This window comes from Physcomitrium patens, chromosome 1 (genome assembly GCF_059467195.1).
Source record: "Physcomitrium patens ecotype Gransden chromosome 1, ASM5946719v1, whole genome shotgun sequence".
Classification (NCBI taxonomy): Eukaryota; Viridiplantae; Streptophyta; class Bryopsida; order Funariales; family Funariaceae; genus Physcomitrium; species Physcomitrium patens.
The window spans coordinates 9,565,115-9,580,692 of NC_143410.1; the positions used below are offsets into that span (position 1 = coordinate 9,565,115).

Sequence of the window (15,578 nt, forward strand, 5' to 3'; positions counted from 1 at the left end):
TCACGAATTTGCAGAATGATGCTGGAAATGACCACTCTAAAGCTCATCTAGCCCAGCAGGAATCTATATATTCTAAGGGCAGAATGGAAACTCGACTACAGTTGGCTTTGCGGTGAGAAAAATGGTTTAGTGCACGTCGATTTGTTGGGTGTTTGTTGTGGGTATTTGCATTTAGAAGCGTTCGTGCGGCTTGAAGATATAATATTCCCGTGGTTGTCTTCGGCAAAGAAATTGACCTTCAGAATCGAACCGTTTACTACTGGAGATCATTTCCACTGTTGCGAGTTTGTTTTCATGTTATGGTCCTTTGGATGGTTCGTGTAAGCCACGAGTCTGAGTACGAAGAGTTTTTGGGTGTATAGGATGTCGGGTGAGGGGTTTCGTAGAACATTGCAATTGTGAGGTGGAATGAAATCATTTAGGGAGAAATAAGTGGTAAGTAAGATGTTGCCCCTTTTGATTGCCATGGCGGTGGTTGAGGCCGTGGTAGCATATTGTTTGGTTAGCAAGGTGACGCCGCTGGTCAAATTAGGGCAGAATGTTGTAGACGTGTTTAGAAGCAATAAAGGAGCGAGAGTTGTTCTCAAAACTGTGACTGGGGTCGTCGCGGTTCGCTTAGCCAACGATTTGAGTACAGTGATGAAGCTTCACAGACAGATGGAGATAAGTGGAGCTCATATTGCCGAGCAGCTCGAATCTCGGTCACAATGGCTCGAGATTACGTTAATATGTAAGCACATTATTCACCTTCTTCCTCTTTTCCTAAAATAACCAAGGGTGGTTTGATCGAAATGAATCTTCAAGGTATTAGAAATATGTTCTTTAGCTCCACTGCTAAGAATCAATTGCAGAACCTTAATGCATTGGTTTGAGGTGCAATCTCGTTGCTATGACCGCTGCTTTCAAATCATTCATAAACCTTTTTGATTCTAAATATGCTGAAATTGGCAGGTTTTGTTCTCATTCTGAAGCTTGTGGTGAGCAGCTTAGACCTTTCCTTCAAGAGAGCTGATGGTTTGAAGCGGGACGTGGATGTTCTCAAGGGCAAACTTAAAGGTTCCTACCGATCCCCTTACCCACTTATTAAAAACCAGCATGTAGTGGTTGTGATGCTGCTTATCAGAGGGTTTATCTCAAGTATAAGAATTACATCAAAAAGGATTATTTTAGGATATTCTTAAAGATGAGATTCATGACTTCAATATAGGTGCTGAAGCGGAGTATGTCCGACTTCAAGATGAGCTGAGTTCGAAGTCAGACAAGGAGTGTGAGGCACTGGCTGCAGAAGTGAAGTCGCAAAAAGGCATCATCACTACTTTGCGACAGAAGCTTGAGCAAGCCCAGGTCCATATTAATTCAAAAGAGAAAGAACTCAAGAGTGTGGTAACAAATTTGAAGACCCTTGAGAAACAGACGGAAGGCTTTCAGAACGAATACACTCGAGTTTTAGATGATAATGAGAACCTGCGTATCCAGTTGTCACAGTTTGACCGTCATCATTCCAGTTCTGGCAGCAAAAAGAATTCGTAACGAAATTCGACATTGAAAGCATCTTGATCCGGTATCTGCGAAGCACCATTTTGTTTACGATTTTGATTGTTGCAGCAAGATTTCACTGCAGGTCTTTCAAGTAATGGAATGTTGTTGATCGAGTCTTAGGTTCAATGCACAAGCAATCTCATGAAATATGTGCATCTGGCTGTGCAAACACAGTGGTCTTATCAAAAACGTAATGACGTGAAAGCTTTAAAGCTTTCTAAACGATTTGGAGTGACTTCAACTTGCAAAGTTGCTAAAATCTTGTAATGGAGGAGAATTAACTTAGTGATGGGACCACCATTAAAGCAACTTGTTGCTGAGTTTACAAAATACAGCACAGAATATGATACCACTTTATGTTCAGTGGAACTCGGTATTAGTTTGTACTCCAATACTCGTACTTTAAAACAGATTTAACTAGTATTTTAGTATTTTAGTAGATAGAGGTCAAAGTTGCTTGGAATCTCACCTTTAATAACATTCTAATCGAAAGAGTTGTGCTCACTTTTTGGACTTAAGTGAGATATTAGACTTAAGTCAGATATGAACTGATAAATGCTAATTCTAGAGTCATGGCGATGGTGCATGATGCAAATGCCACTATAAATTGTTAATTTAAAGTGAGCAGTCTATTATTATTATCTCGCTCTAAATTTACACTTTAAACTTAATTCAACCACAATGCAATCACCAAAGCCATCCATCAACTATAGAAATTACTTTAATTATCATTAAAATGCTTGGGGTTGGATTACTCTATTGAAGAATAAGCACTTTGAAGACTTAACACTTAGCATCAACAAGGTTGCACACAAAGAGAATATAGAATAAGATGTTTATCAATTCCAATACCCATTACTTATAAGTAGTGGTTGCTGCTCTAAAAGACAACTTTTACTCTTTGACTTCTACACATGTGGCCCTAGGATCCTTTTGGCATCTCACGAGCTTTGAGGGTGTTCTATGATACATACTAATGATTCATACTTAGTCTTTGGATATTTTTTTGTTAATACTTTATCTTTTTGACTTTCACTCTTGGTCCCTGACTTCGTCATATATCCATTGGATGCCCTTACCATATACCAAGAATCAAACCTTTGACCACTAGTAACTTACTTAAGTTAATATCCTCTATAAGGTAACTTATTCTACTTTTATTTTAACACTCTCACTTTGCTATTGATCAAATGGCTTTTAATCCTAATGCTTTTGTCAACATGTGGTGTCTATTTTTTACTAATGTCTTTCTCAACAAATCAGTAAGCATTTCCTTCGTCGCACAATACTTCATATCAATCACTCCCATTTTAATCTTCTCTCTTATAAAGTGATGTTGAATGTTAATGTGTTTGGTCCCTAAATGATGCTTGGATTCTTTGTAAATACAAGACATCTTTGATTGTCACACTCAATTGCAGTTGCTTCCATTTGCACATCTCCAATGTCCTCCAAAAGTTGTCTCGACCATATTACCTCCATTGCACCATGGCTTGCTGCCATGTACTCTGCCTCCATTGTTGATCTTGCAATTGTTGGTTGTCTCTTGTAATTCCATGAAATTGCTCCCACTCCAACAAAGAATACATAGCCCGTTGTTGACCTTCTATTATTTGCATCTCCAACCCAATCCGCATCACAATAACCATGCAAATTAATGTTATCACCTCCAAGGCATAATTTGAAGTTCAAAGTGCCTTTTAAGTACCTCATGATCCTTTTCATGGTTGCCCAATGGATTGGTCCAACCTTTGACATGTGTTGGCTCACAACACTCACCGCATATGCAAGATCCATCCTTGTGCCAACGATTGCATACATAAATGAGCCCACCGTTGCCTTGTATGGAACACCTTACATTTGACCTTCAACTTCAACAAATTCTTCATCCGTGAGTTTCATCAACTCCAAGTTTGCCTCCAATGGTGTTCCAATAGGCTTACACTCCTCCATGTTGAATCGTTTTAACACTTCTTCAATGTACTTGCTTTGGCTCATTATAATGGCCTTCTTAGCACGATCTCTTACAAACTCCACTCTTAAATAATAGTGAAGCTCTCCCAAATCACTCATTTCATATTTCTTTTCTAACTTTGCCTTCAACCAATCCATCATCTTCAATGTATTGGTTAAAATGATCAAATCATCAACATAGACGATGACAATCAATATTAATCTATTTGATTGCATCACATATAAGGAATGATCAACCTCACTCCTTACAAATCCTTTACTCACAAAGAATGTATCAATACATTGGTACCATGCTCTTAGTAATTGCTTTAGCTCATACAAGGATTTCTTCAACTTAAAAACAAGGTGTTGTTTGCCTTCTTCAACAAATCCTTGAGGTTGCTCTATGTAGATGTCTTCTTCCAAACTTCCATTCAAGAAAGCCGTCTTCACATTGATTTGATGCATCTCTAAGTCCAATGTTGGCCCAATTGCTACAATAGTTCTAATGGTTGTGAATTTGGCCACAAGAGCAAATGTCTCATTGAAATCCACACTAGCAACTTATGAGTAGCCTTTAGCAACCAATCTAGACTTTTATCTCACAATATTATCCATTGCATCTCTTTTGGTTGTAAACATCCACTTACAACCAATTGAAGATTGATTTGGTGGAAGTTGAGTCAATTCCCATATTCCATTGTCCTTGAGTGATTTGTACTCTTCTTCCATAGCATTCTCCCACTCCAACGCATTCGTGGATTTCATTGCATTATATAAATTCAATGGATGAGCAAAAAGTGCAACATTGACATGTTCTTTACTTACTTGAGGAAAGATGTGGTCCTTCCACCATTCACAACATGGTTTTCTTTCTCTCAAAGGATATCTCCTTTCATTTGAAGAAGACCCTTCTTCTTGCATTCCATCCTTCTTCTTTCTCAATACTTGTCTTTTCTTACTCAAAGGTTGATATTCTTCATCATCATCATCACCTTCAATATCTTCATTGTCTTCATTGTTGGTTCTAGTAATTGAAGGTACACTATGATTTACCTTCTTTGGCACTTGAACTTGATTTCTATTTCATCCATCCTCATTTTTATCATCTTCTTCTTCTTTCTTTCTTTCTTTGTTGAACTTGAAGATGTGTCCACAAACACACCTTCACTCCCACATCGACACTCTTCCAAGTATTCAAAAGCATTCTTATGCTCCAAAAATTCTACATCACAACTTTTGATGATCTTCTTGGTTTCTAAACACATTAGCTTATATGCTTTGGTACCTTCACAATATCCAACAAATACATATTTTGTATCTTTTGCATCAAGTTTGGACCTCATACAATCTGGTACCTTTGCATAAGCAATGCATCCAAAAATCCTCATGTGTGAAACTCAAGGTTTCTTCCCACTCTAAGCTTCTTGTGGAGTCATTGATGTAAGTGCACTTGTAGGGCACCTATTCCTTGTATACACCATATTTACCACAACTTCTACCCAATACTCATCTCTAAGGTTTTGTGTATGAAGCATATTCCTTATCATCTCCACAATTGTCTGATTTCTTCTTTCAACAACTCCATTTTATTGTGGAGTATAAGGAATAGAGGTTTGTCTTGCAATACCTTGAATCTTTATGAATTCATCAAAATGCTTTGACATGTATTTACCTCCATTGTCCATTTTCAATACTTTGATCTTGTACTCACATTGTTTCTCTACAAGAGCCTTAAATTCCTTAAATCTCAAGAAACATTCACTTTTAGCTTTAATGATGTAAATCCACACTTTTCTTCAAAAGTCATCTATGAATGTGATAAAGTACCTTGCTCCTCCAATTGATAGTATCTTCATTGGTCCACAAACATCAGAGTGCACAATCTCCAACAATTTTGATGCACGTGTTGCAACTCCACTTGAAAATAAAGCCCTTTATTGTTTGCCTTGTATACATCTTTCACAAGCAAGTGTCATGGCATTGTGGCTAAATTAACCAAGATCCAAGCCACTTACCATGGATTGGAGCTCCTTCATGCATTTGGCATTCAAATGACCAAGTTGTTGATGCAAAATTCTATATTTGTCTTGATCTTGTGGAAAATCAGCAAATGTGACCACTTCAATTCTATTCACCTTCTTGCAATTGATGAAGTAGAAATTTCCATCTCTAAGGCCTTTGGCAACATGTTGGCCATCCAATGTCTTAACAAAACATCCATTCATATTAAATTGAACCTTGTAACCATGTGATATAAGTTTGCTCACCGAAAAGAGATTCTTCTTTATTTTTGGAACATATAAAACTTCCTTCAATGTGATCCTCTTGATTTGGTCCTTCACAAAAATCTCCACCACAATGGAGCCAATTCCAATGGCTTGCACCATGCCATTATCTCTCAACCACACTTTTATTGTTGGAATTTCTTCATAAGTGTTAAATGAATACTTGTATGGTGTCATGTGCTTAGTAGCACCTGAATCTATAATCCACTTCGAAATAGCAGCCATGGAGGCTCCTTCCCTTGTTATGAAAGCATACTCATCTCCACCAAAACTATCACTAGCATTGTTTACATTCTCTCTATCTCCTTTCTTGGCCTTGTAGCAATTTCTAGCAAAATGACCTAGTTTTCCACAAATATAGCAATTTTTCATATTGCTTTTTGAATTATCATGTTGGTGAGAATAGCTACCTTTGCCTTCTCTTGAAAATGAAACCGAATCATCACTTCCATGCTTCTTTTCTTTCCTCTTGGTCACTTCATAGGCAAGTCTTGATGAGATATAGTTCATGGTAAGTTTTTTCATGTTGATGGACTCCAATGCCATAATGAAATAGTTATAGGATTCGGAAAGGCTCATGAGCAATGTCAACACAATATCCTTATCATCAATTGGTTTGTCAACAATTGTTAGTTGGTTATCAAGTGCTTTTACCTTGTTAACATGAGCTATGAGGTCATGTCCTTCTTCCATCTTTACTGTCAAGAACTTCTTCCTTGTCCAAAGGATGTTGGCAAGGTTTCTACTCTCATAGATGTTACAAAGAATCTTCCATGCTTTCGCTGGTCCATTACAAGCTATAGTATGTGAAAAGTTGGCATCATCAAGGTTTGTTGCAATCATCCCAAAAGCCTTCTTTTCACGATGTTTGTATTCCTTCTTCACCTTGATATCAGCATTTTCACTTGGAGGGTCTTGACTTTCATCAACAATGTTCCAAAGGTCCAATGAAGCCAACAAAAGTTCTATTTTCTTCTTCCAATGGTAAAAGTTGTCACCTCTAATCTTTTCAATTACTTTCAAGCTCTCACCTTCACTTGAAGCCATGTCTAGGGAAGGGATGTGTGAAAAAAAATCAAGAAAAGAGAAAATAGAACTGTCAAAATCAACAGGAAGGTGTTGTTGCCTTAGAAACCCAGAATGCCCTCTTTATAATTATATAAGTGATTTCACTCTTGTATCACTCTCAACTTCACATATAAGACTTCTCACAAGTCTTATACTCTATCTAAACTTCTTGTATAAGCTTTGCCACTCTTCAATCACCCCTCTAATCACACAAAATACTTCTTATAATAATAGGAGAATCTCTTATGAAGTTAAGTATATGAAAGCACAAAGTTAGAATACGAATAATGAAACTCGACAAAAGAATACAATACTCAAGTTCTAAAACATCATTAAATGGAGTCTAACAACAACCAAGACTATCAATGTACTTAATAATAAGTAAGAGCAAAAACTACATCAACAACTACATGCATAAGAAGGATTAGAAGAGAGCAAACTCAAACTTCAGTAACAACCACAAGATCTATTCCTCACAACAAGAAAGACTTCAAAGTACTTCAAAACTCACAAGTAAAGGTGAGTGGGCCCATAACCTATTGAAGAACAAACACTTTGAAGATACAACACCTAACATCAATAAGGTTGTAGACAAAGAGAGTATGGAATAAGATGTCTCTGACTTTCAATACCCATTACTTATAGGTAGTGGTTGATGTCCTAAAAGACAACTTTCACTCTTTGACTTTTACACATGTAGCCCTAGGATCCTTTTGATATCTCATGAACTTCGAGGGTATCCTATGACACATACTAATGACTCATACTTAGTCTTTGGATATTTCCTTGTTAATACTTTATTCTTTTGACCTTGACTCTTGGTCCATGACTTCATCCTATATCCATTGGATGCCCTTACCATATACCAAGAGTCAAATCTTTGACCACTAGTAACTTACTTAAGTTAATATCCTCTATAAGGTAACTTATTCTACTTTTACTTTAATAGACTCATCTGTATCCTTGCACTGAAATGCAACTCAAAAAAATTCATTGAATGTTGATGGGCAGCATTCTGTTTTGATTTGGCATGCAACTTAACATCTCTTAGCTTTTATAAATGACTCAAGCTGCAAGCTTACTCTAAATTGTTATACACACCCAAGGCCTTGTAACTCTGTCAATTAAGATATATACATTATCTATGATGTGTAGAATTCTTGGAGAGTATGAAAGTACCAATCATACTACAAGCTACAAGGGGTGTCAAACTTATAAGATATGTGGAAAAAAATAGTTTTATAATGAAAAAGCTAGAAAGAGGAGGAAGATGAGCTTAATTACAAGAAAAAATTATAAATTGGTATCTTGAATGGGTGGAAAGTACATGAGTTCTATCTCATACTACTCCATTTAGTAAAGATGATGTTATTCAAAAGAAGGACATCCAATTGGACCCTCTTGAAAGGACCTTAGAATATTACATTTAACAATAATTTTTATGATGGATCAAAATAGAGTAATATGTCTTTTGTATATGCACTAATACAAAGAATACCACCCAATTTTCTAAATAATTAGATTTCTTCTATAACTACTATAATAGTCTTATTTAGAGTTGTTCCAATCATTTACAACCTTGAAATATTGTGTTATAATAATGATGGATTAAATGTAATGACTAATTTCTAAGCTAAGAAGAATCAATAGAAGAAAATAAAGCAACAACTAATAAGTGTGATATTGGCAAAAAGCAAAATCTAATTGCATTATTTTAGATCAAAGAAAAAAATATTATGAATTATATATCTATGAGCATAAAAAAATCAATAAAAAATTTATTTGATTTTTTTTTACATATCTTAAATCTTCATCAATAGTTTTTCTATATATCCTTGTAATAATACAACAATGGAAGAAAATATTCTAAACAAATTGCATGAGTCTATAGTCATAAGTCTATAAAAAATTGATTTATTTGAATAGGATAATAAAGATGATACTTTAAAAAAAATAATATCATATCTTATAACTTTGTACTTATTATGATACTTATATTATATGTATTAAATTAAAATTTAGATTGTATGGTGAATTTAAAAATACTAGTTGGTATCAATTCAATGAAAGAATTTGAAGTAATTTTTTTATTTATAATTTGTCTCAATATAATTAATAATTATTTGACATAAAAATTGTGAATTAAATTTTAGATTATTTTTTTATTCAAGTAAACTTGGTCTTTGTATTGAGAAGTCAAAATAGATCTAGACTGCATAGAAATAGAACAATTTATATTTTTTTGACAAGATTCAATTCAATGTTTTAATCTAAATCTCTATGGTAGAAAGATGAATTACCAAAATAAAAATAACAAGGTTATGACATAATTCTCTTCTTTAAGTTCTTACATAGTAGAGTAGCATACAAAATAATATCAACAACCAATATCTTATACAATTGAGATCTACTACATTTTATAAGCATCTTGACTTCCAATTAAAATATTGTTTAGATTCTTGATAATAGATTTCTAAATTACAATCTTTGTTATATATTTTAAAGATCTAAATTGTACAAATAAGTTAAATATAAAATTTTAAAACATGCATTTTTTCCTATTTTTAATAAGTTTATATGAAAATTAAGTAAAAGATTTAAATAATACATAGCATATTTATAAAATTTGTATATATTGTACTCACTTTTAAGAACATTGTTTTTTTTTTTTTTTTTTTTTTTTTTTTTTTTTTTTTTTTTTTTTTTCCTTCCTTCAACTTTGTAAGTGCATAGAAGATATTATTTTGCCTCATTGCTATGTAATATTATATGTTATTGGTATTGATTATGGTTTATCAAGATTATTACAAAAAAAACATTAGATCTTCTTCATTTTATTTTGTTGATATGTTCTTTTTTTTTCTTTCTTTCAATCATATTAATCATTCATTTTTTTGTCTTTTAAATTATAATTTCTAATATAAAAATATATTGTGAAATTTTACAAATATTCAAAGTTATCAAAAACATGTTGCATGTTTAAGAGAACAAAATCATATTATAATATTAAAAGAATGTTTTGATAGAAAATTTGATTTAAAATGCATTTGAAATTGATTATGTTTGAGATTAAAAAGATAACATGAATATTTTAGATTTTTCTTTAAACAATAGTAATAATCTTATGAATGGTATTCATGTGACTATATCAAGAGTTTTAGATAGTTTTATATAAGATATAGAAATTAAGAATGGTAATAATTTAATGCAAATCATTACTTATTTATATCCATTTATATTGCTAGCCAGGTATGTTATATTAAGAAATTTTTTCTAAAATATGTTTATTTTATTATTTAAGTTGGATTTTTATTTAAATAAATAAATTATAAATACTTGTGAGTATCTTTAGAATCTTTCTATAGATTTATAAAGCATAGAAAATCATCATCATCATCATATATATATATATATATATATATATATTTTTAAAATTAAACAATATCAAATTAATGTTTAAGTATGTATTAAATCGTTTTAAATTTAGATCGTTGTCATGGACACAAAATACAGACTTGAAATCTAACAAGAAGTTCAAGAAGAAGTGGCAGAACTAGATTAAACAGATGAGTACAAGAACAACACCAGAAAGGTAAGCTAGAACTCCAAGAGATGTGTTGTCGAGACTGAAGAACTCTTCAGCCTCGATCCCTATATATACTCCTACTTAGGAAGCTTCTCGAGCTACTTCTATTAACTAGAAAGCTTCTAAAAGGTTCCAGAGGCTTCATTTCTAGAAGGTCCTAGAAACTTCTCGAGCTACTTCTATTAACTATGAAGCTTCTAGAAAGTTCCAGGGGATTCCTTTCTAGAAGCTTCTATAAACTTCTCTCTAAAAGGTTCCAGAGGCTTCTCTTCTAGAAGGTTCCAGAGGCTTGTTTTCTAGAAGGTTCTAGAAACTTCTCTCTAGAAAGTTCTAAGGAATATGTCCCTAACATCACCCCCTCCTTTAGCTTCGAGGTCTCTTAGAAGCAATGTTGTTGATCAGTATTAACGCAAGAAAATGAAGATCTGTCGCATAACTTTTGCTATGAACTCCAACTGTTGTTCACGAGGCAAGTGGTTCATCGATCCTTGAAGCCAACGGTAGTGGCCCACGCCTTCGACTTCTGACCAAGCATGAACTTCCATGTCCTCATTATGAAATTGTCCTGCAAACACGCCTTCTGGTTGACCATCGTAAGCAGGCTCGATCTCAAATACGATCACCAGTGATCGGTTACTCGGTATCCTCCGTCGTCGTCGTGGTACATGTAGTTCTTCATCTCGGGGTCGCCTTCGTGAGCTACTCGGTTGCGATACTCTGACTGGCATAGTATCTATCTCTTGGCTATCCATATCAAAAGACCAAACTACGATCTATCTTAGAGAAAATAACTACATCAACTATGAATTTTGCTGGTGCTCTCCCCTTTTCTTATATTGTTGGGAGAACAAGCTTCAGAAAGAAGCTATCATCGAATTGATTTAGGTTTATCGGGATGTTGTTGATGAAACTCCTGTACCTTTTGTGGCGCATTCGCAAGATTTTCAGCTGGCTCCCACGTTTGCTCATTAATGTCATAGCCGCACCAATGAACAAGATATTCTAACTTTCTCCACCTTCGCCGTGAATCCAATACCTTTTCAATCTCGTATTCTTCGTGGTTCTTGATTTCAATACTAGGTGGCAGACATTGCACTCTTCCAGGAAAAGATGACTCTCGATAAGGTTCCAATAGAGAAACATGAAAGACTGGATGTACCTTCATAGAAGCCGGTAACTCCAGCCGGTATGTCACTGGATTAATTTGCTTCTGGATGATAAATGGTCCCAATCTTCGATAGTCCAACTTATCACATGATCGCTTGGTCTTGATATTTTGTCGAAGAAGCCATGCTTTGTCTCCAACTTTGAAAGTAGGTGCTGGATTCCGAAATCTATCTACAGACGTCTTATAGGATTCTTGAGCGGATTCTAATTGAAGCTTCAACATAGTTTGAAGCTCTGATAGTTGCTTCGCAAATCCTTCAGCTGCTGGATTGTTATTTGTTGACGGACTCAATAAATCAGGCTTTGGATGATACCCATAGTTAGAAAAGAATGGTGTTTGTTGAGTCGACGCATGTAGGGTGTTGTTATATGCAAACTCGGCTAGCGGTAGATATGCAGTCCAATCGTCTTGCTGATAGTTGATGCTGCATCGTAAGTACTGCTCCAAAGACTTGGTTCACCCGTTCCGTTTGGCCACCAGTTTGAGGATGAAAAGCTGAAGAAAGCTTGATATCCACCTTTAATATCCCAAAGAGAGATCTCCAAAACTTTGACACGAACTGGGTACCTCGATCTGATATGATATCATCTGGTAGTCCATGATATCGATACACATTATCGAGAAAGAGTCTTGCTGTGACTTCACTGGACGATGTCTTCTTACAAGGAATAAAGTGTGCCATCTTCGTAAGCCGATGTACCATGACAAAGATGCTGTCAAATGAGTTTGATGATGGCAAGTCCATGATGAAGTCCATAGAAATTGAAGACCATGGTCGACGTGGAATTGGCAATGGCTGTAGAAGTCCATAAGGGCGATGCCGAGGATTCTTAGATCTTGAACAGATGTCACAAGAGAGGACAAAATCTTTCACATCCTTCCACATTTGGGGCCACCAAAAATCTTGGGAAATAAGCTCCAAGGTCTTGTTGAATCCAAAATGTCCCACAGCTAGAAAATCATGGCGAGATTGAAGAACTCGGAGTCGTGCTAGTCCTTTTGGAATGTACAATCGCTCTTCAAAGTATAAAAGATCTCCCTCGACCTTGAACTTGTCGTCATTGGTACATTGCTTGATATCAATGGCTACTGAATCTTTAATGGTCATAGCACGTACCTGGTTTAGGAAGTCAGCATCAAATGATACAATAGTAGCACAAAGTTGAAATCTCTCTGGCTTCAATAACGTTGTATATTGTTGATCAAACGCTGCTTCTCCAGCCTTTGGTGCAAGATACGATCTCCTTGATAAAGCATCGGATAGTCCTTGCTGCCTTCCAAGTCGATAAGTGATAACAAAATCAAATCTAGATAGCGACATATTCCACTGAGCTTGATACCGATTTAAAACTCGAGTCGTCATGAAATACTCCAAATTCTTGTGATCCGTATATACGATTACTGGATGTGCAGCTCCTTCAAGAAAGTGACGCCATTCTTCGAAAGAATCCACTATAGCAAGAAGTTCCTTATCGTGGATCTCATAATTGATTTCAGCAGCAGAGAACTTTCGAGAATAGAATGCAACTAGATGGAGCTTCTTATCTTCACTCATTTGTGAAAGCACAGCTCCCAAAGCAAAATCTGAAGCATCAGTTTCTAAATAGAAGGCCTTTGTAAAGTTTGGATGTACCAAAATTGGAGCTGTAGTAAATGCTGTCTTCAAATCTTGAAACGCCTTCTCCGCCAAAGGTCCCCATTCCAACTTATCCTTGCATGTTAATCGAGTGAGAGGAGCAGCAACTTGAGAGTAATTCTTGATGAAGATCTGATAGAAGTTAGCAAAACCAAGAAAGCATTGTACGTCTCTAACCGTCTTCGGAACCTCCCAAGACATGATTGCTTCTACTTTCTTGGGGTCCATCTTCAAACCTTATGTAGTCGCAATGAACCCCAAAAATTCCATCTGCGTCTGGTGAAATAAACACTTTTCTAATTTGGCATATAGTCCTCACTTGCGTAGTTTCTCCAATACCAAACAAACATGCTCCTCATGCTCTTCCTCGTTTTTAGAGAATATTAGAATATCGTCCAAGTAGATGACAACAAAATCGTCGAGGTGTTCTCAAAAGATGTCATTCATCATATGTTGAAAAACCGCTGGAGCATTGGTAAGACCAAAAGGCATGACATTATATTCGAAATAACCATACTTTGTACAGAATGCTGTCTTCCACTCATCTCCTTCCTTGATTCGTACGAGATTATAAGCTCCCCTTAGATCAATTTTTGTAAAGATCTTCGCACGTCCAAGTTGTTCTAAGAAACTAGAAATCAAGGGTAATGGGTAACAATTTTTCTTTGTTACCTTGTTGAAGCCTCGATAGTCCACACACATCCGTAATGATCCATCTTTCTTCTTCACAAATAAGATGGGTGCTCCAGCTGATGATTTTGAATGACGAATGAAGTTCTTGGCTAGATTCTCGTCGATGTACTTTCGTAACTCTGCCAACTCCATTTGCGATAGATTGTAGATTGGGCCAAAAGGTGGTTGTGCTCCTTCTTGCAAGTCTATGGCACAATCATATGGTCGGTGTTCCAGTAGTATGTCGGCGTTCTTCTTTTGAAACACGTCTTCAAAATCTTTATATTGCTTCGGTATACTTGCTGTTGAGATCTTCTCCTCGGTAGTTGGAGCCGCATAAATGACAAATGGAGTGCCTTCCTTAGATGATCTTATAAACGCTCTTGCTCCAATGAATAAGGATTTCTTTTTTCGAGGTTTTTTACTAGGTTTTTTCTTGGGTGGTTTTGTGAGAAAAGTCATCTTCCGCAACCTCCAATCTATCAATGGATTATGTTTTTCCAACCAAGAAAGACCAAGAATAATAGGATTTGATGGGGTTCTAATAATATTAAAAATAATATGACTACTATGGTCTTTAAACGTTACTTCTGTAGGTTTTGATTCATCGGTGATGCTACTAGATAATAAAGGTCGTCCATCTATGACCTCAACATGAACAGGTTTTGATTTTTGTACTAAAGGAATCTTATGACGCTTTGCAAATTCTTCGTCTAAAAAATAAGCAGATGCTCCTGAGTCTAGTAGTGCTAAGGTTCTCAATTTTTGAGGGCCGATAAACAGAGGGGTCGTAAAACAAAGTGCAGGTTGGGCAGAAAGAAAAGAACTTGATTGTTGTTGGGATATTTCATTGTCCAGCCGCACGGTTCCTATTATGGCTGGGCATCCTCGTTTTCCTGAACAAATACTCCCCTAGTCTTGACTATGCCTCGATTTTGCTTTTTGGGGCAGTTTTCGACTTTGTGGCCTTCTCCACCGCAATACAAGCATAAATTTTCGTCCATACATCGCTTTTTTTCTTCTGTAGTAAGAGATTTGATACGTACCACATCAATTTGCATGTCTTCCACCTCTGAATGCGAATTCACACCGCTTGCCGACATAGTTGGAGCATGGCGAATTGTATGTTGTCTTGAGCGTTGGTCTTGGCGACATTGGAATAGGCGATTATCGCACTTCACAGCTTGGCTAATGGCTTCATTGAGCGTTCGTGGATCAGGAAGAGTTAACAGCAAATCCTTCACATCATCTCTTAAATCCCAATAGAATTGACTCATCAACGCTTCTTCATCCCAATTGATGTCGCATACTAATTGCCTGAAATCCGAAGCATAGACTGATGTAGAACGCATCCCTTGTCGTAGCGACCGGATCTTTGTTGTAGCCCATCGAACCTTATCGTGTTCACCAAATGCTTCCGCAAATGCTTCCAAAAAGGTTTCGAAGTTGTTTAATATGGATGATCGTTTCTCAAACAAAGGAGCAAACCATGATAGAGCTTATCCCATAAGTAAGGTTCCAACAAGCCCAACACGTGACTCCTCCGTTGGATATCGTTCGGGCTGTAAAACTGTTATCAACCTGATTTGATTGACGAATCCTCGAAACTTGGAACGTGTTCCATCAAACTTATCTGGAAGGCTAACTCGAGGCTCCTTATGTTGTAGA

General features: G+C 35.9%; 1 protein-coding gene across 2 annotated transcripts; it reads left to right on the forward strand.

Annotated features, from left to right (window-relative positions):
• Positions 1 to 65: 65 nt before the first annotated feature.
• LOC112279383 (uncharacterized) lies at positions 66 to 2,095 on the forward strand. 2 transcript variants are annotated; one of them, XM_090249558.1, is made up of 4 exons: positions 66 to 730; positions 952 to 1,056; positions 1,208 to 1,561; positions 1,714 to 2,095. In XM_090249558.1, exons 1-3 carry the CDS (start codon positions 445 to 447, stop codon positions 1,528 to 1,530), a joined length of 714 nt encoding a protein of 237 aa, XP_090105684.1. In that variant the 5' UTR covers positions 66 to 444; the 3' UTR covers positions 1,531 to 1,561; positions 1,714 to 2,095. The 2 variants fall into 2 exon arrangements, with proteins under 2 accessions (XP_090105684.1, XP_024369577.1); XM_024513809.3 differs by having other exon boundaries at positions 1,208 to 2,095.
• Positions 2,096 to 15,578: the final 13,483 nt, after the last annotated feature.

Bases quoted from the DNA above. Each gene is read 5' to 3' on its own strand.
- LOC112279383 (XM_024513809.3), top strand. From the start codon at position 445: ATGTTGCCCCTTTTGATTGCCATGGCGGTGGTTGAGGCCGTGGTAGCA. The intron at 731-951 runs GTAAGCACATTA...TGAAATTGGCAG, and splicing joins GCTCGAGATTACGTTAATAT to GTTTTGTTCTCATTCTGAAG. The intron at 1,057-1,207 runs GTTCCTACCGAT...ACTTCAATATAG, and splicing joins TCTCAAGGGCAAACTTAAAG to GTGCTGAAGCGGAGTATGTC.